This window comes from Coregonus clupeaformis, chromosome 34, assembly GCF_020615455.1.
Source record: "Coregonus clupeaformis isolate EN_2021a chromosome 34, ASM2061545v1, whole genome shotgun sequence".
NCBI lineage: Eukaryota > Metazoa > Chordata > Actinopteri > Salmoniformes > Salmonidae > Coregonus > Coregonus clupeaformis.
In genome coordinates this window covers 17,988,105-18,012,042 of record NC_059225.1, presented here as the reverse complement: position 1 = coordinate 18,012,042, position 23,938 = coordinate 17,988,105, and the positions used below count along the sequence as shown (strand labels likewise).

At 45.0% G+C, this 23,938-nt stretch overlaps 1 protein-coding gene across 1 annotated transcript in view; it reads right to left on the bottom strand.

Moving 5' to 3' along the window:
* LOC121549458 (polycystic kidney disease 1 like 1) overlaps positions 1-13,560 on the bottom strand; it is a 48,807-nt gene extending 35,247 nt beyond the window's left edge. The window contains exons 1-15 of the mRNA XM_045210317.1: positions 13,475-13,560; positions 13,070-13,251; positions 12,760-12,921; positions 12,289-12,560; positions 10,708-11,935; positions 9,513-9,615; positions 8,970-9,325; positions 8,641-8,865; positions 8,325-8,444; positions 8,056-8,224; positions 7,662-7,901; positions 7,365-7,497; positions 7,042-7,245; positions 6,712-6,893; positions 6,130-6,333 (exon numbers count right to left, since the gene is read on the bottom strand). Coding sequence (XP_045066252.1) covers positions 6,130-6,333; positions 6,712-6,893; positions 7,042-7,245; positions 7,365-7,497; positions 7,662-7,901; positions 8,056-8,224; positions 8,325-8,444; positions 8,641-8,865; positions 8,970-9,325; positions 9,513-9,615; positions 10,708-11,935; positions 12,289-12,560; positions 12,760-12,921; positions 13,070-13,251; positions 13,475-13,560 — 3,866 coding nt within the window. The remainder of the gene's footprint in view (positions 1-6,129; positions 6,334-6,711; positions 6,894-7,041; positions 7,246-7,364; positions 7,498-7,661; positions 7,902-8,055; positions 8,225-8,324; positions 8,445-8,640; positions 8,866-8,969; positions 9,326-9,512; positions 9,616-10,707; positions 11,936-12,288; positions 12,561-12,759; positions 12,922-13,069; positions 13,252-13,474) is intronic.
* Between the last annotated feature and the right edge of the window lie 10,378 nt (positions 13,561-23,938).

Here is a 23,938-nt window from a genome sequence, read left to right as displayed (position 1 = left end):
GACTCCACTGATGGAAACCAGTTCTGGGAGAAATGGAATGGTCTAAATGGAAAACAGAGGAATAACCTAGCCATTCAAAATGGCAACATTTGGAAAGATCATTTGGAAAGTCTCTATGGAATAATACCATCAGAAGACTTACTTTAAAGCCAGAGAATATGAAAGAAAAACTCAGGTCCCTAGAACACACAATTATAAACAACCAGAACCCAATTGACTAACAAATGACACAGGCTGAACTTTGGAAGAAAATACAAAGCCTTAAACCTAGAAAGGAATGTGGCCCTGACAGCATCAGGAATGAAATGCTTAAACACAGTAGGATGCCTTATTAAAACTATTCAACCTGGTTTTGGAGAGTGGCTGCTTCCCTGATATTTGGAACCAGGGGCTCATAACCCCCATATATAAAAAGGTGACAAATTAGACCATAATAACTATAGGGGAATATGTGTCACCAGTAACATGGGGAAACTGTTCTGCTGTATTCTCAATGACCGAATACGATATTCCTAACACAACAAAACGCTCTCAGCAAAAAACAAATGGCAGTTTCTACCCAAACACCGAACAACAGACCACATACACACATTACACACTAATAAACCAGCATGTTCATCAGAAAAGCTGAAGAAAGGTATTTGCAAGTTTTGTTGATTTTAAGAACGCTTTTGATTCCATATGGCATAATGAATTATATTACAAAACCCTCCAAAGCGGCGTTGGGGGTAAAATATACGACATCATAAAATCTATTTACTTGAACAACACATGTAGTATTCAACTGAACAAAAAAATTACCGAGTTTTTTGCACAAGGGCGAAGGGTGAGTCAAGGGTGTAGTTTAAGTCCAACTCTGTTCAACGTCTACGTCAACAAACTAGCAGTATTGTTAGACCAATCTGCAGCCCCTGGACTCACTCTCAAAGATGAAGAGGTCAGATTCCTGCTCTACGCAGATTACTTTGTCCTACTGTCACCAACAGAGCAAAGGTCTACAGGAACAACTTAACATTCTTTGGGAATACAGCATCAACTGGGCAATCAACATCAACGTTATCGTCCAGAAAAAGACCATGAATCAGAGCAGCAGACACTCCTTAAAATTAGGAAATACCATGGTTGAACATGCCCAATGGTACAACTACCTGGGACAAAAAATCAGTGCCTCCAGTGGATTTGGTCTGGCAGTGAATGCACTAAAAGAAAAAGCCTGCAAAGCATTTTACTCCATTAAAATAAAAATCTCAAAAATAAATATTCCTATCCAAATCTGGTGAAAAATATTCAATAGTGTAATTTTACCAATTGCACTATATGGTTTGGGGTCCAACCTGTAATTATGATTATAAGCATTAGGAGGAAAACCAAATAGAAAATCTACATACAGAATTCTGCAGAATTATCCTAAATATCCAAAAGAAAGTACCAAATAATGCATGCTGAGCGGAACTCTGAAGATTCCCTTTTATTGTAAATCTTTAAAAAAGGACCCTAACATTTTGGCACCATTTGAAATTAAGCCCTAAAACAGCCTGGAAACCCAAGAGCTGAACCCTGAAGAGAGTCCCCTATGTTATCTGCTAAAAGCACTAAACAACCCTATTATCCAAACACACTGGGAAATCAATCAAGTTGTTACAGAAATGAAAACCTCCTATTTGAAAAATTGGGAAAATGAAACAAAAACACTGAATAAATTAAATTGCTATTTGGCCCCCAAAAGACAATTCCAATTGGCAGAATATCGCTGCTCTGTCAGAGATACAAAACAGAGAAAGATCCTGTCACGACTTCCTCCGAAGCTGCCTCCTCTCCTTGTTCGGGCAGGCTTCGGCGTTCGTCGTCACCGGTCTTCTAGCCACTGCTGCTCCTCATCTCTTTTGTTTTGTCTTGTTTATTACACACACCTGGTTTCAATTCCCCTCATCAGTACCTGTATGTCACGATCGTCGTATACAGAGGAGGACCAAGGCGCAGCGTTGCAGGCAAACATACTCTTTATTTAGAGACACGATCAAAAACAACAAAACGATAACGTGACAGTTCACGGTCTAACACAAACAGACTAGAAACAAGATCCCACAACATTTGTGGGCAAATAGCCTCTATAAATATGGCTCCCAATCAGAGACAACCAGCCACAGCTGACACTCGTTGCCTCTGATTGGGAACCACTCTGGCCAACACAGAAATACAACCTATAGAATATCCACACCCTGGCTCAACATATAGAGTCCCAGAGCCAGGGTGTGACAGTACCCCCCCCTAAAGGCGCGGACTGCGACCGCGCCTAAACGTACACACACCAGGGGAGGGCTGGGTGGGCATTCCTCCTCGGAGGCGGTTCCGGCTCCGGTCTTGACCACCACCCTTCCACCATCCCCCCGTGGCGCCCCTGGTCCGGTCTGGCCCCGCTGGCTGGAGCTGGACCAGACATCGTAGAAGCGGACCGCTTTGGCTCCGGTGTGGAGCAGCTGACCGGTACCTTACCAGGCACCGGTGACCCAGGCACGGGTTGTGCTGGACTGACGACGCGCACCCCTGGCTTGGTGCGTGGAGCCGGAACGGGCCGGACCGGGCTGACGATGCGCACCCCTGGCTTGGTGCGTGGAGTAGGAACGGGCCGGACCGGGCTGACGATGCGCACCCCTGGCTTGGTGCGTGGAGTAGGAACGGGCCGGACCGGGCTGACGATGCGCACCCCTGTCTTGGTGCGTGGAGTAGGAACGGGCCGGACCGGGCTGACGATGCGCACCCCTGGCTTGGTGCGAGGAGCAGGGACAGGCCGGACCGGGCTGGCGACGCACACCGTAGGCTTGGTGCGTGGAGCAGGGACAGGCCGGACCGGGCTGACGATGCGCACCCCTGGCTTGGTGCGAGGAGCAGGGACAGGCCGGACCGGGCTGGCGACGCACACCGTAGGCTTGGTGCGTGGAGCAGGGACAGGCCGGACCGGGCTGGCGACGCACACCGTAGGCTTGGTGCGTGGAGCAGGGACAGGCCGGACCGGGCTGGCGACGCACACCGTAGGCTTGGTGCGTGGAGCAGGGACAGGCCGGACCGGGCTGGCGACGCACACCGTAGGCTTGGTGCGTGGAGCAGGGACAGGCCGGACCGGGCTGTGGAGACGGATAGGAGACCTGGAGTGAAGAGCTGCCACAACCCGTCCTGGCTGAATGCCTACCTTCACACACTCTGTGTGAGGCATCAGCACAGGACGTACAGGGCTGTGTACCCGTACTGGCATAACAGCACGTGACACCGGCGCAGGATATCCGGGACCGAGGAGAGGCACTGGAGGCCACGCAGCGCTGAGCCCGGCACACTCCGTCCCTGGCTGCATGCCCACCTTCGCACAACACGTGCGGGGTGCTCGCACAGGACGTCCCGGACTATGCCGGACCACTGCGTGGCACAGTGCGCAGCTCCGCATACCGCGGAACCTGCCCAGTCTCATGCTGCCATGCCTGAGTACGGGGAGTTGGCTCTGCTCTCCATCCAGGCTCCGCCAACCTGCCTTCTGGCCCCCAAAACCCGGTGGCCTCCTCTCCTAATCTCCCAATTCGCCCTGTGGCAGCCTCCTGCTGCCCAGTCGCCCATGCCGTGTGCCCCCCCAAAAAAATTATTGGGGGTGCCTCTCGCCTGTCCGACCACGGCCCGGTTGACGCCGCTTCTCCACTCCTGCCTGGGTCTCCCCCTTCATCGCCTTCCGGTACCGGACGGCCTCCTCCTTCGTAATCTGCCCCCAGCCGAGGAGGACATCCACCAGCGTTACCTCCTGCGTGTGTTCCTGGACACGCTGCTTGGTCCTGGTTTGGTGGGATCTTCTGTCACGATCGTCGTATACAGAGGAGGACCAAGGCGCAGCGTTGCAGGCAAATATACTCTTTATTTAGAGACACGATCAAAAACAACAAAACGATAACGTGACAGTTCACGGTCTAACACAAACAGACTAGAAACAAGATCCCACAACATTTGTGGGCAAATAGCCTCTATAAATATGGCTCCCAATCAGAGACAACCAGCCACAGCTGACACTCGTTGCCTCTGATTGGGAACCACTCTGGCCAACACAGAAATACAACCTATAGAATATCCACACCCTGGCTCAACATATAGAGTCCCAGAGCCAGGGTGTGACACTGTATCAGTGTTCCCTCTGCCCTATTGTCTTTGTGTGTGATTGTTTATTGTGGAGGTTAGTTTAGCTCGGTGGAGCTCTTGTATTTTGTATCGCCTGGATATTCACCCGTGTGCCTTGTTGTTTCCAGTGCACTGTATATTTCCGCACTGGAGTGTTTGACGCATTGCTGCGTACTGCTGTGTCAACGGAATAAACCTGTTATTCTGTGATTTACTCTCCTGCGCCTGACTCCTTCAAATCACATCACCACAGATCCTGACCAAATATAGGCTCAGCCACCACCAATTGGCTATAGAAAAAGGGAGACACAAAAAGACATGGCTACCCAAAGAGGAGTGTCTATGTGGTCACTGCATGACAGGGGAGGTTGAAACAGAGATGCACTTTTTCCTCCACTATGATAAATACTCCCAAATAATTCACAACTTCTGTGCATTTACTAAAGAAATAAAACGTAGAATTATTCAGGGTGAGGGAGAAACCGCAAATATTACTACCAGATATGTACAGTGGCTTGCGAAAGTAATTTTTCCTATTTTGTTGCCTTACAACCTGGAATTAAAATGGATGTTTTGGGGGTTTGTATCATTTCATTTACACAACATACCTACCACTTTGAAGATGCAACATTATTTTCTTGTGAAACAAACAAAACTTGAGCGTGCATACCTATTCACCCCCCCCCAAAGTCAATACTTTGTAGAGCCACCTTTTGCAGCAATTACAGCTGCAAGTCTCTTGAGGTATGTCTCTATAAGCTTGGCACATCTAGCCACTGGGATTTTTGCCCATTCTTCAAGGCAAAACTGCTCTAGCTCCTTCAAGTTGGATGGGTTCCGCTGGTGTACAGCAATCTTTAAGTCATACCACAGATTCTCAATTGGATTGAGGTCTGGGCTTTGACTAGGCCATTCCAAGACATTTAAATGTTTCCCCTTAAACCCCTCAAGTGTTGCTTTAGCAGTATGCTTAGGGTCATTGTCCTGCTGGAAGGTGAACCTCCGTCCCAGTCTCAAATCTCTGGAAGACTGACAGGTTTCCCTCAAGAATTTCCCTGTATTTAGCGCCATCCATAATTTCTTCAATTCTGACCAGTTTCCCAGTCCCTGCCGATGAAAAACATCCCCACAGCATGATGCAGTCACCACCATGTTCTCGGGTGATGAGAGGTGTTGGGTTTGCGCCAGACATAGCGTTTTCCTTGATGGCCAAAAAGCTTAATTTTAGTCTCATCTGACCAGAGGACCTTCTTCCATATGTTTGGGGAGTCTCCCACATGCCTTTTGGCGAAGACCAAATGTGTTTGCTTATTTTTTTATTCAAGCAATGGCTTTTTTCTGGCCCCTTTTCCGTAAAGCCCAGCTCTGTGGAGTGTACGGCTTAAAGTGGTCCTATGGACAGATACTCCAATCTCAGCTGTGGAGCTTTGCAGCTCCTTCAGGGTTATCTTTGGTCTCTTTGTTGCCTCTCTGATTAATGCCCTCCTTGCCTGGTTCGTGAGTTTTGGTGAGCGGTCCTCTCTTGGCAGGTTTGTTGTGGTGCCATATTCTTTCAATTTTTTAGTTTCGGATATTTTTTTATAACCCAACCCTGATCTGTACTTCTCCACAACTTTGTCCCTAACCTGTTTGGAGAGCTCCTTGGTCTTCATGGTGCTGCTTGTTTGGAGGTGCCCCTTGCTTAGTGGTGTTGCAGACTCTGGGGCCTTTCAGAACAGGTGTATATATATACTGAGATCAGATGGATTAGCAGTGTGTATCAGTCAAATCAATAATTTGAAGAGATACTGTACATAAAGTGCTTTAATTTCGAAACGGTAAAACAGATATGTATGATAACACCCTCAAATAAAAGCTGACATTCTGTACTGCCGCCTCATATAAAACATTATATCTCAAATCTAAAATGCTAGCTTCACTGTCCAAATACACATGGAGGGGAGTGTACAAAAAGTAAATTAACATCAAAGTGTTTCCCACCTGACCAGGCTGGGTGTGACCGTGATGAAGGTGTCAGCCATAGATGAGCGTTCTCCACTCTGGACCGTGAGCGTGAACCTGAACTGGTCAAAGTCCCGTTTCAGGAACCCCACTGGAAACACGATCACAGAGAAGGAGGTGGGCACATATTCGTCGAAACAGGAGCTGTCGATGGCACTGATTGGCTTACAGGTCCAGCTATAACTGTAAGGGGGAGGGATTTAGTAACAGTAGAAAGGGTAAATGCCATTAAATGGCCAATCCCAAAACAACCTCTTAGAGCAGTAGGGCTGGCCAACTTTTCTCCTGTAGAACTGGTGTGTGTGCAGGCTTTTGCTCCAGCCCTGCTCTTGCTCCAGCCCTGCTCTAACACATCTAATTCTGTAGTCCTCTGTAGCTCAGCTGGTAGAGCACGGCGCTTGTAACGCCAAGGTAGTGGGTTCGATCCCCGGGACCACCCATACACAAAAAAAAATGTATGCACGCATGACTGTAAGTCGCTTTGGATAAAAGCGTCTGCTAAATGGCATATTATTATTATTATTACTGACAGACTGACAGCCAGTGTTACTGTGTAGCTACCTGAGGTGGTTCATGGGGTAGTCGGGGTCGTAGGAGAGTTGTCCGTTGAGGGAGATAATGCTGCTGTTTCGGCTGCTGAGGAACATGTTGGTGCCTCCATGGATGAAGGAGACCAGAGGACTAGGCACCACCTCCACACACACACTGTAGTTACTGTACACCACACTGCCCACGATCTGGACCTACACACAACCACAGGACAACGTTATGATAACTTCATTATAAAAACGATACTATTTTACCAGGTTTTCAATGAAAAGGGATAGCAACCTACATATTGACAACATATAGTATTACAGAATGCGTGTATTCTGTTTTGATTTCACTCACCCTGGCTATAGCGGTGTAGATACCATAGTGTAGGAAGTGGCTGGGTAGGGTGATGCTCTGTCTGTCTGTGTGAACAGGAGGTAGAGGTACAGGCAGGCCTGTAGAGGTATACAGAGACCAGCTGTACTCCAGACCCTGGGACACATCACACTGGACCTCTGCCTCATATGTCACCCCCAGACCCACTGGCTCATACCGCCGTACCTGGAGAGGAGAGGAGAGGAGAGTGAATTTGGGGGCAGTTTGGACATCGCCCTGTGTCTGTCAGTCCAAACCATTATGCCAACAGGTCCAAACCTGCAGTCTCTCAGTAACACTCTTACCTGTATCTTGAGCGGTCCCATGTTTTTAACAGCTGGAGGCTTACAGGGGCGGTCGACCACAAACATCTGTGCGGTCAGGGAGGCAGAGCTGACCAGGTTAGACACGGTCACCTCAACCGTGAACTCTCCTGTCCTGCATGGGGAACAATCACACACTATGCCATGTTATGTCACCATCTGTCACATTCACCAAGACTGCAATCAGTTCACAATCAAGTGCAGGGGCAACACCTTCGATTGGATAGGACAGTTACAGATTGCACCTTTAATAAAAGTTTTTAGAAGGTTGCGTCTGACCTGTGGAACACATGCTGTTCTGTGTTCCCTCCCGTCCTGGAGGTTCCGTCTCCAAAGCTCCAGGAGTAGGAGAGGTTGGTTCCAGAGTTGACCCTACAGGTGAAGCTGGCGGTGTGGTTCCGAACCACAGAGGGCTGGAGGAGCAATCTGTTAGGACACACAGCTCTCTGGACCAGGACAGGATGGACCGCAGAGGTGAAGGAGCTCAGCCCGTTGGAGGCTACCACCACCACACTGTACCTGGGAGGACAGGACGGAGGAGTAGACAAGATTAGTAAATCTGACAATTCTAAGGGAGTATTCTGGAAATATCAAATGTGTGTGACCATGGATATGCCTACTGATTATGACTAATCATTGATTAATTGTGTTCATCAAAGAGATGAGTGAGAACCTGTCAGGTGTGTGGTATGTCTTGTTGAAGGAGCGTGACGTGGTCCAGAGTGGCCGGGAATCTCCAAAGTGCCAGAGGAATTCCAGAGGGTCCGGTTCTTCTGTCCGGGCCCGGAATGTTATATCAATGTTTGTGGCATACGCCTGCTTCTCTGTGTGGATACTCACAGCTGGGAAAGACAAACAACGTACAGGAAATAAATATTACATGATTTCAGAACTTACAGTACCTGTTTCTGACATAGATAGGGCGTCATATGTCATACATACATCGCATCCGGTGCAGCACAGAGATGGAGACACAGCGGCTTACACTCCCCACTTTGTTCTCAGCCAACACACACACCCCAAACAAACCCTCAGACAGGAACACATGGGACACTACAGCACCTGGAGACACACACACACACACACACACAGATAAAGCACACAGAATTAGATTCACACAAAATACTATATATTCAAAACTGATTTGAAACAAATTTGGAAATTGATGAATTGTGATGGTATTCAGTATATTCCATAATCCATTTTGTCTAGTCAGTAAGTATGAGAACCTGTTATCAGATCCAGTCCTGGTTTATACCTGCATTGACGTAGGTGGTCTGGTCTCCCATACTCCAGGTGTAGGAGACGTTAGTCCCCTGTTCTAACGGAGCCTCAAAGAGAACCACCTGGTTCTTATAGACCACACTAGAGTTAGCAGAGAGTTCTAGACCCGCTGGAACCTTCTCTACATAGAACACATGTTCCACAGCCGTACTTCTGTAGAACTCATTGTAGGCCCACACCCTGATCTGGAACACTCCCTCTGGGGATGCAATAAAGATTCAACAGTTTGACAAATATCAACTATTACAGTATGTCCAAAATGTCTTCATGCAGAATTTCAGGAGAATGTAAGGTATTGTTTACCTTTAGTGAACTGGTGATAGGTGGATGCAGTCTTTCCCAGCGAATGAGAGACACCGTTCACATATGAAGTTGGCGACCCGTCTCCGAAGTCAAAAACAAAATGGACGCTGTGGGAGAAGGAGTGTCCTCTGAACAGGAGGAAGGGCGTGGCGTAGGTCCCAACAGCCTGCAGGTGGAGCGCTGCCCGATCCGACCCAAATGGGTACTGGACTTGAACGTGACCCACGGGGCCGTGAACCCTGACCTCTAGGTGTCGGCTGACTGAGGTGTCGCCCTGGGGACGGTAGGTTGTCACGGTAATGTTATACATTCCTGGAACAACTGCCTGGAGATTAAGGGTGCTCACACTGGTGTTCCTGGGACAGAGGGCGAGATGGAGAGAGCGATGAATAGATTGAGGGAGAGGGGTGGAGCGAGAGAGACAGAAAGACAGACAGAAAAGGGAAAACATAAAACCAAAGAAGAAAGAGTAGGGAGAAAAGAAGGTTAAAAAAAATGACTTTCTGTGACAGTGAATACTGAATCTTCAGGGGATGGACTTACCTGTCTGTGTGACTGTGAGTGGTGAGTTCTGGGAGAGACACCTGCCACTCAAACACCAAGGCCCCGCCTCTGACCACTATCGCTGTTGCTTTGATGAAGTCAGCTAATTGGATCACGGCAGGTGTGGCCAACACCAAGAGGACGTCACCAATTGGCTCCTCCGTGGTTACCTTGGGTGCTAATGTCAAAGCTGCTGATTTAGAGGAAGTAAAAGTTAGCTAGAAGGTAGTTACTAGATGGCCATGTTAGAGAGGACAGGGTAGTTACTAGATGGCCATGTTAGAGAGGACAGGGTAGTTACTAGATGGCCATGTTAGAGAGGACAGGGTAGTTACTAGATGGCCATGTTAGAGAGGACAGGGTAGTTACTAGATGGCCATGTTAGAGAGGACAGGGTAGTTACTAGATGGCCATGTTAGAGAGGACAGGGTAGTTACTAGATGGCCATGTTAGAGAGGACAGGGTAGTTACTAGATGGCCATGTTAGAGAGGACAGGGTAGTTACTAGATGGCCATGTTAGAGAGGACAGGGTAGTTACTAGATGGCCATGCTAGAGAGGACAGGGTAGTTACTAGATGGCCATGTTAGAGAGGACAGGGTAGTTACTAGATGGCCATGTTAGAGAGGACAGGGTAGTTACTAGATGGCCATGTTAGAGAGGACAGGGTAGTTACTAGATGGCCATGTTAGAGAGGACAGGGTAGTTACTAGATGGCCATGTTAGAGAGGACAGGGTAGTTACTAGATGGCCATGCTAGAGAGGACAGGGTAGTTACTAGATGGCCATGTTAGAGAGGACAGGGTAGTTACTAGATGGCCATGTTAGAGAGGACAGGGTAGTAAAAAAACCTCACTTCTGTCCCTTCTAGTTTCTCCAGGTAGTGAGGAGGAGTGAGGATCAGATTATCAGACTGTGCTTGAGGGGAATTCCACTAAAGCCTAATACAATTCTGATGTTGAAATACAGGTTTAGTTGGACAGCCAATCAAGAATGCAGGAATCACTGGAAGAGGAAAGCCAGGTAATTAACATTCTAGTGTTACTCTGCCCCAGTCTTGGCGGTTGGCAGTGTCCTTCTGTTCAGGCACACAGTATGCCATCTTAAAACTGTTGAAACGCTTAAAACATTCACACAAACATAGACATGTTAGGGTGAATCAGAGAAAAGTACTTGAGAATGACATTATTCCTTACCATTGACCTTGGTGCTGAGGGCTAGGCTCGGCCCAGTGACCGGTGGTAGAGTTATATCCATGGTGACGGTGTGTGACCACTTTCTGACCAACTGAACACACACGTTCACAGTCCTGTTCTCAGAGGAGACCAGGTTCTCAGCTCTGACCTCAACCTCAGCGGTCCCAGTACGGTCAAACAACAAACCCACGGTCACCTCCTCCCCTGCTGTGTAGCTGTGGTTCTGGTACAGCACAGATGTATTTGCAAACACCACCACAGACATGTTCGACCCTGTTGTGATGGTGAACAACGCTGCAGTTGGACAATCGACCGTGACCACGCTCGGAATGTTCAACAAAAAATCTCCGACTGGATCTTGGACCAGGAAGTGTGTGTGGAAGCCAGCCCAGCTGATTGGGTTGAAGGCTTTGACCATGACCAGATAGCTCCCTGCGATCGGGAAAGTCATGGTCACGGTCCAGGCCTCCGTGATCCTGTTGAACACAGTGGTGTTGCCCCTAGCAACTGTCCAAAGCACCTTAGAACCCATGCGGTCAGCCCGGCTGGTGACCGTGAGGTTGAGTTCTGACTGTGACTGAACCACAGCGCTCCACGGTCCAGCCGGCCAGAGGGTGCGTATGCGGTCGAACATCACCAGGGGGAAAGGGAGACAGGCGGAGAGTAGCGGCACAGCAGGGTCAGAGAGGGAGAAGACTGTGGCTGAGAGGGTATACTGTCCCACGGTGGAAGGGAGGGGGTAGTGCAGGCGGAACTGGAGGTGGCAGCTGGTCTGACCGTAGGAGGAGAGGAGGTGCAGGGGACTGGAGGGCTGGGTGTAGGAGGACAGGGAGAGGGTGTGGGTGAATTGAAGGGACAGGGTGTGATCGTCATTGCCATGACCATGGCTTTGGTTGTGGTTGAGTTCAAGCGCTAGGGTGAAGTTGTAGAAGTGGTCAAGTTCATGATTGTAGGTTTGGTTTTGATTGATGTTGTGATCTTCTGTTTGGTCATGGTTTTGATTGTTTTCATAGTCTGCATCGTCATGACTGAAGGTTTGGTTGAGGTTGTGGACATGGTCTTGGTTGACGCTGTGTTTTCTCTGGTAGGTCAGTGTGAGGTTGAGCAGTAGGCTCTGTCTCTGTGTGGTGTAGAGCTGCAGGTCCACAGAGATGTTCTGACCAGCAGCCAGATGGTACCCAGACCGACTTTCCAGGGTCAAATCACGCACAACACGCCTCACCACCGCCTGTACACAGAGAAAGAGCACCCCTATTACAAGTGGAGTATGAAGAAATCAGGTAGAGCTATCAAACAGAATGTGTTACTCAATCCACCTGTAAAATGTTAACAGACTGTTTATAATGTAGTGCTTGACTGAAAGTAACATAGTGGCAGAGTACTCACAATATGGATGGTTTGCTCGGTCCAGCCATAGATATTGGAAGCATTGACCTTGACAGTGTGAATCCCCTCAGTTTTAAACAGTTGGTTCTGAAAATATGGAATAGTGTCCAACTGTCATGATATCATAACAGTGAATGAAAAGTTTTGATTTGACCCCTAGAAAAGCCCAAGTCAGATGTGGTCTAAAGCTCTCACCACAGTGCTGCTCAGACAGTCAGAATCAGGAAGGCAGTCGATCTTTATATCCCTCCTCTTCCCTTCCTCTTCCTCATCCTCCTCTTCCTTTTCATCATCACTGAATCTCCAGTGGAACTGCACCCTGATTCCAGCTCCTACATATGCCTGGAGGGTGAGGGTATCACCCAGGTAGGCCTTCTCCAGAGCCTGGGATAGGGTGTCTTGGGCTGGGTAGGGCAGGCAGGAGGGGGTACCCCCTCGCCCCTGGACCAGGCTGACCTCCAACCCCTCTGGAGAGGGACGCAAGACGGAGAGATGGAGGGAGGAGAAGAGCTGGGAGAGGAGGTTGGAGACTGAGATCTCTAGAGTGAGAGGGAGAGAGAGAGAGACAGGGAGAAGGAGAGAGATACAGGGAGAGGGGAGAATGTGAGATATAACATTTCTTATTCCCATTAATAAAAAATTAAACATTATTTGTTTTTGACATACTAATTTGGTATGTTCCAGGGTTTTCCAGCATCCAATCAGAGGAGAAGGTGAAGAAGCCATCGTCCTGGACGATGACGCTGTGGAAACTTTGACCTTTGTGGCTCCTCCCACTGAATTGAACGTCCACAGACGATAGGTTCTCTCCTCCCAGGCCTTGTATCCCTGACAACCACACAACAGTCCAATCACAACCAACAAACAACACATCAACTAATCAGTCAATTATGAGGTTATTCATAGGTAATTACGATTTTACACTGTAACTTCTATAAAACCAGGTAAATAGCGGATGGATAAAAGTTTAACTAACCTGTTGGCTGAGTGGGAGGAGCCGCCAGGTACCCATAAACCTCCAGGAGGAAAGGCATCCCAGCATGCACTGTGTCAGTCAGCACGGCCAGGCTGACATTCCGGATGTAAGGCCCCAGTGTTCTGTACACAGCCAAGATGTCCTTCCCATCTCCACATGGCAGACAGACAGAGTCACAACACCTGCAGACAGATACAGTATACATACAGCAGGTATGAGAGATGTTTGAATTAACATACAGTACCCATCGGTCAAGTCAATAGTTTTGTATGTAAAAATAGGAGACAATTAATCTAAACTTCTACTGTGTATATTCAGGTTTCAAGTTTAATTTACATCATGTAATATAAATCTTACTCACTAGGGCTCTCGCAATAAAAACTGCATAAAATATATATATCTCACCACCCTGTAGTGTTGTTTTGTGTGTCTGTGTCTGACTCCCCTTTAGTAGAGCTGTCTGGACACTGTCTGGACACCAGCCCCTCCATCCCATAATGACCACAGTAACATGTCTCCCCTGACAACGCTGCCACATCATACCTGCAACATACAGGAAAAATCTAATACAGTTGAAGTCAGAAGTTTACATACACCTTAGCCAAATACATTTAAACTCAGTTTTTCACAATTCCTGACAATTAATCCTAGTAAAAATTAACTGTCTTAGGTCAGTTAGGATCACCACTTTATTTTAAGTATGTGAAATGTCAGAATAATAGTAGAGAGAATGATTTATTTAAGTTTTTCTTTCTTTCATCACATCCCCGGTGGGTCAGAAGTTTACATACACTCAATTAGTATTTGGTAGCATTGCCTTTAAATTGTTTAACTTGGGTCAAACATTTCGGGAAGCCTTCCACAAGCTTCCCACAATAAGTTGGGTGAATTTTGGCCCATTCCTCCTGACAGAGCTGGTGTAACTGAGTCAGGTTTGTAGGCCTCCTTGCTCGCACACGCTTTTTCAGTTCTGCCCACAAATTTTCTATAGGATTGAGGTCAGGGCTTTGTGATGGCCACTCCAATACCTTGACTTTGTTGTCCTTAAGCCATTTTGCCACAACTTTGGAAGTATGCTTGAGGTCATTGTCCATTTGGAAGACCCATTTGCGACCAAGCTTTAACTTCCTGACTGATGTCTTGAGATGTTGCTTCAATATATCCACATAATTGTCCTTCCTCTTGATGCCATCTATTTTGTGAAGTGCACCAGTCCCTCCTGCAGCAAAGCACCCCCACAGCATGATGTTGCCACCCCCGTGCTTCACGGTTGGGATGGTGTTATTCGGCTTGCAAGCAACTCCCTTTTACCTCCAAACATAACAATGGTCATTATGGCCAAACAGTTCTATTTTTGTTTCATCAGACCAGAGGACATTTCTCCAAAAAGTATGATCTTTGTCCCCATGTGCAGTTGCAAACCGTAGTCTGGCTTTTTATGGCAGTTTTGGAGCAGTGGCTTCTTCCTTGCTGAGCGGCCTTTCAGGTTATGTTGATATACAGTGAGGGAAAAAAGTATTTGATCCCCTGCTGATTTTGTACGTTTGCCCACTGACAAAGACATGATCAGTCTATAATTTTAATGGCAGGTTTATTTGAACAGTGAGAGACAGAATAACAACAACAAAAATCCAGAAAAACGCATGTCAAAAATTTTAAAAATTGATTTGCATTTTAATGAGGGAAATAAGTATTTGACCCCTGTCATGAGAATTTCTATCTCTAATTCAACCTAAGCTTGAACCATTACCAGGGGTTGTAAGGCTCTGGTTATAATCATAAATGATTCAAGGTCCACAACCAGCAAGAATGATCTGTATTTTTAATCATGGAGAGCTCTGCTGCCAAAAAACACATATACAGCTTTATACCCCTTGACACACAAAGGCACTTTGCTCCGCCCACCTTTAGGAGGCTTTTTTAAACAGTTTCCTCAGTCTCCTTCACCCTGGAATGTTTAGTCCCGCCCCCCTCTGTTAGTGGGTTGACATTACATTATAACTCTAACACCGTTTACACATTTATACTGTATTTGGGGTGAAATCCTTTAGTCATTATTCTTAAAATACAAATTAATCTATCAACCCCTCTGCAAAACATGACTTAGTACTTGGTGGCAAAACCCTTGTTGGCAATCACAGAGGTCAGACGTTTCTTGTAGTTGGCCACCAGGTTTGCACACATCTAAGGAGGGATTTTGTTCCACTCCTCTTTGCAGATCTTCTCCAAGTCATTAAGGTTTCGAGGCTGACGTTAGGCAACTCGAACCTTCAGCTCCCTCCACAGATTTTCTATGGGATTAAGGTCTACAGACTGGCTAGGCCACTCCAGGACCTTAATGTGCTTCTTCTTGAGCCACACCTTTGTTGCCTTGGCCGTGTGTTTTGGGTCATTGTCATGCTGGAATACCCATCCACGACCCATTTTCAATGCCCTGGCTGAGGGAAGGAGGTTCTCACCCAAGATTTGACGGTACATGGCCCCGTCCATCGTCCCTTTGATGCGGTGAAGTTGTCCTGTCCCCTTAGCAGAAAAACACCCCCAAAGCATAATATTTCCACCTCCATGTTTGATGGTGGGGATGGTGTTCGTGGGGTCATAGGCAGCATTCCTCCTCCTCCAAACACGGCGAGTTGAGTTGATGCCAAAGAGCTCGATTTTGGTCTCATCTGACCACAACACTTTCACCCAGTTCTCCTCTGAATCATTCAGATGTTCAATGGCAAACTTCAGACGGGCCGGTATATGTGCTTTCTTGAGCAGGGGGACCTTGCGGGCGCTGCAGGATTTCAGTCCTTCACGGCGTAGTGTGTTACCAATTGTTTTCTTGGTGACTATGGTCCCAGCTGCCTTGAGATCATTGACAAGATCCTCCCGTGTAGTTCTGGGCTGATTCCTCACCGTTCTCATGATCATTGCAACTCCACGAGGTGAGATCTTGCATTGAGCCCAGGCTGAGGGAGATTGACAGTTATTTTGTGTTTCTTCCATTTGCGAATAATCGCACCAACTGTTGTCACCTTCTCACCAAGCTGCTTGGCGATGGTCTTGTAGCCCATTCTAGCCTTGTGTAGGTCTACAATCTTGTCCCTGACATCCTTGGAGAGCTCTTTGGTCTTGGCCATGGTGGAGAGTTTGGAATCTGATTGATTGATTGCTTCTGTGGACAGGTGTCTTTATACAGGTAACAAACTGAGATTAGGAGCACTCCCTTTAAGAGTGTGCTCCTAATCTCAGCTCGTTACCTGTATAAAAGACACCTGGGAGCCAGAAATCTTTCTGATTGAGAGGGGGTCAAATACTTATTTCCCTCATTAAAATGCAAATCAATTTATAACATTTTTGACATGCGTTTTTCTGGATTTTTTTGTTGTTATTCTGTCTCTCACTGTTCAAATAAACCTACCATTAAAATTATAGACTGATCATTTCTTTTTCAGTGGGCAAACGTACAAAATCAGCAGGGGATCAAATACTTTTTTCCCTCACTGTAGGACTTGTTTTACTGTGGATATAGATAATTTTGTACCTGTTTCCTCCAGCATCTTCACAAGGTCCTTTGCTGTTGTTCTGGGATTGATTTGCACTTTTCGCACCGAAGTACGTTCATCTCTAGGAGACAGAACGCGTCTCCTTCCTGAGTGGTATGACGGCTGCGTGGTCCCATGGTGGTTATACTTGCGTACTATTGTTTGTACAGATTAACATGGTACCTTCAGGCGTTTGGAAATTGCTCCCAAGGATGAACCAGACTTGTGGAGGTCTACAATTTTTTCCTGAGGTCTTGGCTGATTTCTTTTGATTTTCCCATGATGTCAAGCAAAGAGGCACTGAGTTTGAAGGTAGGCCTTGAAATACATCCACAGGTACACCTCCAATTGACTCAAATGATGTCAATTAGCCTATCAGAAGCTTCTAAAGCCATGACATTATTTTCTGGAATTTTCCAAGCTGATTAATCGCAGTCAACTTAGTGTATGTAAACTTCTGACCCACTGGAATTGTGATACAGTGAATTATAAGTGAAATAATCTGTCTGTAAACAATTGTTGAAAAAATTACTTGTGTCATGCACAAAGTAGATGTACTAACTGACTTGCCAAAACTATAGTTTGTTAACAAGAAATGTGTGGAGTGGTTGAAAAACAAGTTTTAATGACTCCAACCTAAGTGTATGTAAACTTCCGACTTCAACTGTAATTTTTATTACAGGTTTAGTTGTCTGATTACTTTTAAATCTCTCTACCCCCTTCTCTCTCTCTCTCTCGCTCTCTTTCTCTCCCTCTCCCTCTCTCTCTCTCTCTCTCTCTCTCTCTCTCTCTCTCTCTCTGTCTGTCTCTCTCTCTCTACCTGAAGAAAGTCTGTCTGTGGTTTAGGAATGTGTAGACATGTTGCCTTACAGAGTCTTTGTCTTCCCTTCATACAGGACAACATGCCTGCTTACTGAAAATGTAACTCAAAAACATCTTACACAGCATTGGTAGAAAGGGGCTGTTTCTATGTATCCACATTAAGGATGCATGTCAAGTGGCAACACAAGAGGCTACTGTGACTGAAAGTCAAACCGTCTTTAAATTTTTCTATGTTTCTATCAAACATTATACAGTTTGTGAATCCAAATAAAATAAAAATCTGTTTTCTTTTCTGTGGTGATATAAAAGTACAGGAACGTGATTCCCTCTCTTACCCGCCATCCAGACAGCCCTGTAAGCAGGTGATGGGGTGGAGGCCTCGACAATCCGGGCCTTTAGAAAGACCTCTGGCAGGTCCAGCAAAACTGTGGTTATAACACCCCACAAACCACTGCAACACTGTTACAGAATAACAGACAATATGCAAAAGGTAAGATTATTTGTTTGATCAAATTGGTTTATTTTAATTTAAGCAGTTGTGTAGGCTAGTCAATTATATTAAAATGACTTACATAAATGAATGCAATTTAAAACACTTAGGCCTGTAACAACTACACAAATGGTAATTCGTTGACAAAAATAGTTTTGTAAAACACCAGGCGTTTTAGTGAAAAATAATATACGTGAATGAATGACTTTTTTTCCCGTGCAGTGACCTGTCGTTTGGATTAATTATATAGACAACAGTTGGCCTGTTTTTATTGTTTTAGGCCTAATTGTAAAAGCGTTTAAAAATGCCTACCTTTTCCTGAAATGGTTTCGATAGCTCCGTTGACAACAACAGCGTAAATGCAAACGATAAACGTTTGTGTGCATAAGAAATGCATTTTCAATTTGTCTGCTTTCATTAGTGGATATGCGTCAAATCGGGCAGCCAGGCAGCAGTACAAGAGATGCGGCGAGATGGAGATGGAGGACTGAAGAGTCTGTAGCTAAAGTAAAAGGTGGGCGTGTTTTCACACTAATAAGAGATAAGAACAGATAACAGCTGCAACCCTGAACCCACTGTATGCGGTGTGAGAAACAGAATACACACTGATGTAAGAAAATGAATGAAAGACTGAAACAAAGCGATTTCACTAAGGAAGAGAGAAAGCATCCCTTTGAAAGATCATTTACAATTCTCTTTAACCGGGAGCAGATTGCAGAGCATGTACACGTGCACACACGCACACACATACACGCACACGCACAAACACTTTTATAATTAGCATACCTGCAACTGTCAGTCAACCTTCACACAAGCATCTATAGACATAATTAAACTACATTGCCCTGCAGACATTGCAAGTCAATACCTGCCACTACAAAGCCTTAAAGACAGGCCTTTGTGTGCATGCCACACCTGGTCAGCAGGGTTGTTAGTGTCATATGTGTTCTCTGTCAAAAATAGGTCCCTTCATGCACCATGCAAAACACTGTAATAGGATTGTAAAAGCCAGTAGTAGTCCTCATGTACTCTAGCCATGTTGTATAATTGACTGTGCTTGTTGAGTTACAGTACATTTACAGTAACATGGTGCATCCTTATGCACAGGCCAGAATCCAATGTATTGCCTTCCGAAAGTATTCACACCCCTTGACCTTTTCCGTATTTTGTTGTGTTACAAAGTGGGATCAACATTTATTTAATTGTCACTTTTGGTCAACGATCTACACAAATACTCAGTAAAATGTATGAAAAATAAAATATTAGATAAGTATTCACCCTTCTGAGACAATATATGTTAGAAACACCTTTGGCAGCATTACAGCTGTGAGTCTTTTTGAGTAAGTCTCTAAGAGCTTTGCACACCTGGATTGGACAATTTTTGCCCACTATTCTTTTTTTAAATTCTTCAAGCTGTATCAATTTGGTTGTTGTTCATTGCTAGAAATACATTTTCAAGTCTTGCCTGTAACTAGGCCACTCAGGAACATTCAGTGTCGTCTTGGTAAGCAACTCCAGTGTAGATTTGGCCTTGTGTTTTAGGTTATTGTCCTGCTGAAAGGTGAATTCGTCTCCCAGGGTCTGTTGGAAAGAAGACTGAATCAGATTTTCCTCAAGGATTTTGCTTAGCTGCATTCCGTTTTTTTTCATCCTAAAAAACGTCCTAGTCCTTGTCGATGACAAGGATACCCATAACATGATGCAGCCACCACTGTGCTTGAAAATATGAAGAGTGGTACTCAGTGATGTGTTACATTGGATTTGCCCCAAACATAACGCTTTGTATTCAGGACAAAAAGTTAATTTCTTTGCCACATTGTTTAGCAGTATCATCACTTAAGTGCAAACAGGATGCATGTTTTGGAATATTTATTTTCTGTACAGGCTTCCTTCTTTTCACTCTGTCATTTAGGTTAGTATTGTGGAGTAACTACAATGTTGTTGATCCATCCTCAGTTTTCTCATATCACAACCATTAAACTCTGTAACTGTTTTAAAATGACAATTGGCCTCATGGTGAAATCCCTGAGCAGTTTCCTTCCTCTAAGGCAACTGAGTTAGGAAAGTTAGGAATCTTTGTAGTGACTGGGTGTATTGATACACCATCCAAAGCCGAATTAATAATTTCATAATGCTGAAAGGGATATTCAGCGTCTGCTATTATTTTTTTATATATTTTTGGACATATCTACCAATCGGTGCCCTTCTTTGCTAGGCATTGAAAAACCTCCCTGGTATTTTTGGTTGAATCTGTGCTTGAATCTGTGCTCGATTAAGGGATCTCACAGATAATTGTATGTGTGAGGTACAGAGATGAGGTAGTCATTCAAAAAGAATGTTAACCAATGCAAATTATTATGTGACTTGTTAAGCACATTTTTACTCCTGAACTTATTTAGACTTGCCATAGCGAAGGGGGTTGAATACTTATTGACTCAAGACATTTCAGCTTTTCATTTTTATTAATTTCGAAAATGTTATACAGTAAAAATTCCACTTTGACATGATGGGGTATTGTGTGTAGATCAGTGACACAAAATCTCAATTTAATCATTTTAAATTCAAGCTGCAACACAACAAAATGTGGAAAAAGTAGAAAGGTGTGAATATTTTCTGAAAGTACTGTACAGCCTTCAGCATATCTTCTTGCAGCCTTTAACCCTGGCGAGGCTAATAGGCCTGAATAATATAGGCCTACTGCTCATGAGTTTTTATGATTTTGTGAAGAATAATGACAAAGTGAGGGTGATTATCACACACACTGTGGGGATTCACACCTGCCCAGGTGCTTGTGTGTGTGTGTGTGTGTGTGTGTGTGTGTGTGTGTGTGTGTGTGTGTGTGGGTAATTAAAAGTGCTTCACGTGTGAATATTAAATCCTTCTTTGTTTTTCTCAAACGTTAAGATGACTGGAAATTAATAGATTACCCAATAAAATGAATATATTACTCACACGCCCTATCGAATGTTTGAAGAAATGTATAAACAAATTGTCCTTCCATGTGGATAAAGGTTCCAACCCCCCCTTGAAAATCGTAAAACGAAAACATGTCTTAAATAAGGAGTCACTCTAGCGACTACTTGTGGCAGGCCGGGCGCCTGCAGGCTGACTGCGGTCGTCAGTTGAACGGTGTTTCCTCCAACACATTGGTGCAGCTGGCTTCCGGGTTAAGCGGGCGGGTGTTAAGAAGGGCTGTTTGGCGGGTCATGTTTCGGAAGATGCATGACTCGACCTTCTCCTCTGCCGAGCCCGTTGGGGAGTTGCAGCGATGAGACAAGATCGCAATTGGGGAGAAAAAGGAGGTAAAAAAAAGAAATAAAAAAGATTTGTAGTTTAAATGATTTATCCAGAGTTTGTGAGGGCCTTGGTTATGTTCGCTTAACTTTTTTCTCGTCCATTTATGGGCCTTAAAAATGCAACCATTATGTTAATAAAAATATGCCTATTTATCAAAAACAAAACTCCTATCACCAATATAGATTCTGACCAATTAGCCGGTATAAGTAGTCTATTATTAATTCATTAAATTATTTAGTGAGAAAAAAAGCAATAACACATTTCAATGTACATTTCAACATAGTTTATTCATTCTGACTTGTGCTCCAGAGAGCTCGCATTGAGTTTTCTCCTCTCTCTTGTCTGAGAGGCATACTGCAGTGAACCTTGGATTCTAAACCATTGATTATACGCAGTGGCGATTTTAGCATGTAAATCTTGGTGGGGCAAAAAAAAAAAAAAGGGATGCATGCCAGCAAAGCCACTACACAACACAACACTAAACAATACAATAATTGCACTATAACAGTGACAAACGGTGCCCACATAAAGCTGTCCCAACAGCAAAGTCCCAACATCTTACCACTGCTACACCTGGCTATCAGCGGAGCCTTGTCTGGCAGCGAAACAGTTAATTCAGCCTCATTTACTGCCTTTAAAAAAAACATAGCTGTTATGGCTGACTTGCTTAAACAAATGTGGTTTCTAATGACAATTGAGATGTACAAACTATGGCATAAGGGGACGACAAGTGGATAAGAGGCAATCCGTTATTTAGATTAAGACATTAATGAGCGAGCTAGAACGGACATAGTCAATATAACTATTTGTTTAGCACTTTTGAAATGTACAGCGACAGAATTCAGAACATGGGCCGTTCTTACAGTGTTCTCCCTGTATACCAAGTCAGAACCGTAAGATAAATAAAGGGGGCATATAAGCAGACAATGAAAGCTCTTACAATATTCAATGATTACATTTCTCTAAAACAGGTTATAGGCTACATGTGCACCACCAAGTCAGAGCAGTAGGCGACATTAAGAGGGGTAAATAGACCAAATTATTAGGGTGAGGCACATGGGCTACTAACAGCTTACTACACAACATACACTTAGTATTACTTTCTTAGCTACAGTATACATATCTCCCTGGTATATTACATCATTTATGCAGCAGCATACAATACATTTTTGGACTCACCTTGTTGTGCTGTGCTCACTTGAACAGGAAGGTGGCGCGGCGTTCCTTCGTGGGCAAAGCTTGTCATCAAAGAAAGAGAAAGAGGCCGGATTTACAATTCCGAGTTGGATGACCATTCAAAAGTATTTTCCCAGTCGGAGCTCGTTTATTCCCGACTTCCCAGTTGTCTTGAACTCACTGAAGTCAAGTTTTCGCAGTTCCGAGTTGACAGTTGTTTTGAGTGATGCACAAATCATGCTTCATTGACAGAATGGCCAATGTTGAATGTTTATCATTTTATACTTGGAAAAGAGCCCCTTAATCCCAGATTTGGGACCACACAGCCACTGCTAGCTAAGATTTTGAAAGTATGATGTTGACATGATCAGTCCAATCAAAGCTACTGTACATATAACGTGATTTGACGTCATTTAGCTGTGGCCAATGACCTTGAGCCTTCTTGGATGGGCACTTCTAATGTAACTCTATGGCAGCACCCAATGGGCTTGAATTTTCTAGCTCTACCCTTAGACTTGGCGGTGACGTAGTGTCCCCTTGAGTGACAGAACACTGAGCCAATCACGGCGCAATGCACCATATTTTCTGATGGCTTGCCCCACCACCACAGAAAGCACTGAGTTAGGCTGAAACACCTGCATTTTGGAGCTGCCTTACTCAAGAAAGCAAAAAAGAGACCATGTTTGTATGCGGCTTTATTAACTCAGATATATATACTTTTTTACATTGTTTGCAAACTGATATGTGACACATATTAATGCCAAAATGATATGCAAAACAGGCACGCTAAAAATGTGGGGCTCAAAACAGGTGGGGTTCTGCCCCCCCCCCCTCCCCCCGCCCTGAATGACAGGTCGCCACTGATTATACAGCCTTGTTGCTCAACAGGCCATTTAATTTCTGCACTTTTGTCCAAATGTACATCTCACCCAACCCAGATGCAACTCTCTTCATTTTATTCTATACCCAAGTTAAAAAAAGAAATAAAAAATATTGTGGTGGTCCTGTCCAGTCCTATAATAAGGCTCCTCGCCCTTATGCATCAATAGCAGAATAATCATTCTGCACAGCCAATAGTGGTTAGAAACACTCACACATACACCAACCATATTTTTACCGCCTGTGCAGTCTGGAGTTAACCCATGTCATGGACAGTAAACAAAGAGGGTGTCTCCATGTGCGGCACAACTGTTGGACAAAGGAAATGTGAGACGGGAGTTGAAAGTGGCCACCAGGGAGCAGCAGAATGCTGGTTACAACTGCTAGGGGTCTGTGCGGTAGCCTACAACAACTGCAACAAATAAACCTAAAGGCAGCTCTCAACGATATTCTGTCTACATAATCAAAACATTTCCTGAATATTTCTTATTAATCAGAATTAATTTGTTGACATCCAACTGAGTACTCGTTTATAAGATGAGGTCGCATAAAGGAATCGTTAGCAAGACATTCTATTAATGAAGAAGATGCATCTACAGGTCATAGTTCGTCCTAGGAAACATTATTCTAAGGAGGAAATACTGTATATGGAAATAAAAAAGCAGAGTTCGTATC